The sequence below is a fragment of the Fulmarus glacialis genome, unplaced genomic scaffold (assembly GCF_000690835.1).
Source record: "Fulmarus glacialis isolate BGI_N327 unplaced genomic scaffold, ASM69083v1 scaffold40363, whole genome shotgun sequence".
In the NCBI taxonomy this organism is placed as follows: domain Eukaryota; kingdom Metazoa; phylum Chordata; class Aves; order Procellariiformes; family Procellariidae; genus Fulmarus; species Fulmarus glacialis.
In genome coordinates, this window is record NW_009205534.1 from 1 (window position 1) to 2,738 (window position 2,738).

Below are 2,738 nucleotides of genomic sequence, written 5' to 3' on the forward strand. Positions count from 1 at the left end.
CTGGCTCCTCCAGCCCTGCAGCCCTTGCTGTGGACTCCAGGGGCACTGCCCGAGGACACGGTGCCGCGGGGGCCACCGCAGGGCTCCCCCTAAAACCAGATCCAGGAAGCAGCTGGGCTCATTAATTAGGGCAGCCCTCTAACGATGCAGATGTGGTTGCCACATGGCTCCAGGCTGGGTGGCCCATGGCGGAGCAGGAAGCTGCCGGGATGCCCGTGGGCTCCATGGAGCCGGTGGTGGAGCCGGGACAGCCCCGCAGCTCCCCTGGGTGGATGGAGATGTCCCCAGGCCACCAGAGCCATTGGGTGAAACTTTGGGCACCCTCGTCCATGCCCTCTCCACCAGGACCAGCAAGAGGGGTCACTGGCACCGGTGTGCAGGCCAGCCGTGCTGGAAGGATATAGGTCACCTCCCTGCTGTCCCTGTCCCCCCATGCAAGACAGCTCTGCAAGGCGAGTGCACGCAGCTCCAGGACACCTCTACATCCATGGGGAAGTGCCTGGGTGCCTTGGTGTGCATCCCAACACCGCCTTGGCCTCAGCAATGGGTCCTCCACGGTGCAGGATGCTCCCAAGGAGCCCAGATCCCACCCTGCTCAATCACAGAAGAAAAGCCCCCAAAATTACCTGCCCAACACGCCTGGCCCCGACCCATCCCCGGGCAGGGCTTAGGCTGTGCCCAGCAGGATGCACCTCACCTCGTAAGATGGTGATGTTTTTCAGCATCTCCCCATGCCGGACGTCCACCACCTTCATCTCCTCCATGATCATGGACAGGTTGCGGATGTCAAAGTCCAGCCGGGCACTGAGCAGGCTGTAACGCTCCCGCAGCAGGTCCGTGGTGCCCTGGACCAGGCTGAGGGACTTGTTCAAGTAGTAGAGCTCCTCGGCGTGGGTGTGGAAGCCCAGGGTGCAGGAGAGCCGCACGTCATCCAGGTAGCGCAGCATGCTGTGGACGTGGCTGTCGGTGGCGTTGATGTTGGCGAAGATGGTGCTGATCTCGATCTCGTGGGAGGTCATGCGACCTTCCAGGGTCTCGAAGCGCTCGGCCGTGCGGTTCTGCGTGTACCTGTTGTGGTAGCGCAAGTCATTCATGTTCTCCTCATGGTCATCTAGGAAGGAGGAGATGTTGTCCAGCTGCAGCTGCAGCCCCATAACCTGCAGCACCAGGTCGTGCATGCTCTCTGAGTTCTGGCCAACCTGCCGAGCCGCTGCGCTGACAGTGCCTTGGATGTTCTTCACCAACTCGCTGGTCTTGGAGGAGGTGGCCCGCAGCCCACCAAAGAGGCGAGTGTAGTTCTGCCATTCGGTGACGATCTTCTGCAGCGTCAGCGTCTCCTCGTCTGTCTTCCTCTGGACGACCTGGATCCAGTCGGAGGTCTGCCCCAGAGTGAAGTTCATCTGCTGCATGGCTGCTCGGACATCGTAGCGCTCCTGGGCCAAGCCCTTGAGAGAGTTGTCTAGCTGGGAGGTGACAACCTGCCAGCCCCCAACCTGGGCCAGGAACTGCCCCAAGCTTTCGTTGACCTGCCGGATGGAGAAGGAGCAGTTGTCCACCTCGCTGGTGATCTTGTTGCTGGTGGACGAGAGCTGGTTGTGGGTCTGGGAGGTCCGGTCGAGCAAGATTTCTTGAACCAAAAGCATCTTCTGGATCTCCTCCAGCTCGCCCTGCAGCTTGGTGATCTCCTGGCCCAGCTGTCCCGTCTCGTGGCACAAAGAGCAGTTCCCTGAGGTCTTCTCATCTGAATGAAGGGCAGAGTGGTTTGTTACCTGACCCCATCCCTCACTGGGCCTGGAGACCCTCCAGCTGAGGACCAGAGCAGAGGAAGGTCCATCCCTGCAGACCCTGGAGATGGGCACCACAGAGCCATGGCTGGGACAACCCTGATGCCACCAGCCTGCACCAGCTCCCACCTTCATCCTGCTCCTGCCACCCCTGTGCAGCAAGTTCCCCCAAAAGCCCAACACCACCAGCCCCACCCTTGGGGTCATACAGTCGTCCCTCCCCAAAACCCTGGGAGATAAGTGGGGGTTTGGCTCTGAGGGAGCCCCAGGACCTGAAAAGTGGAGGTGCTTCAGCCCATGGCTGGCAGCACCGAGCAGCTGAGGTCCGCTCAGCTGGAGGGACACGCAGTGCCAAAGCCTGGAGAAGGCCTCCAGGTCCAGGTGCAAGCCACTCACCCAACCCCTGGAGATCCTCCTGGATGGATACGATCTTCTTCTCGTAATAGGACTGGGCTGAGCTGATGTCGTTGGAGATGGAGTCGACTCTCTTGAACACTGCGGAGGAAAGGTGGGGGGTCAGGGGAGGTGGGCAGGCGCTGGGATGTGATCGTCCTCCACACCTTTCCTCCGGGCTCGTTCCCTGGCAAGGAGGGTGGCCAGGGCTTGAAGAGTCAGGTTGGATGGCTGGTGGGTGCTGGCTCCGTGGGGTGGATGTCCCAAGGGGCTTTCGGGTTCGGGGCTTGGCTAAGGTCTACAAAGCATCTCCAAGGGTCCAGCCCAGAGGAGCACACCGTCCCTCCGCTGAGCCTGGGAGGCTGTTTCTTGCCCGTGGAGGTGATGAGGTGGCAACTTCTGGGCTTTGGGGTGGTTTCTGAGGTCCCTGTGGGAGTGAAGCCATCCCCCAGCGAGGTGGCATCACACACAGGGTCCCACACGCATCCCAGGGACAGGTCAGGGGGAGCTGGATGCTCCTCTCCATGCCTGGGTGCTGAAGGTGCTTTGGGGGAGCCCCAG

General features: G+C 61.4%; 1 protein-coding gene across 1 annotated transcript in view; it reads right to left on the bottom strand.

The window, feature by feature from the left end:
• Window positions 1-697: 697 nt before the first annotated feature.
• The window catches only part of SCARA3 (scavenger receptor class A, member 3), a gene marked incomplete at its 3' end in the record, with an annotated part of 2,315 nt that continues 274 nt past the window's right edge, over window positions 698-2,738 (bottom strand). The window contains exons 3-4 of the mRNA XM_009575416.1: window positions 2,181-2,294; window positions 698-1,741 (exon numbers count right to left, since the gene is read on the bottom strand). Coding sequence (XP_009573711.1) covers window positions 698-1,741; window positions 2,181-2,294 — 1,158 coding nt within the window. The remainder of the gene's footprint in view (window positions 1,742-2,180; window positions 2,295-2,738) is intronic.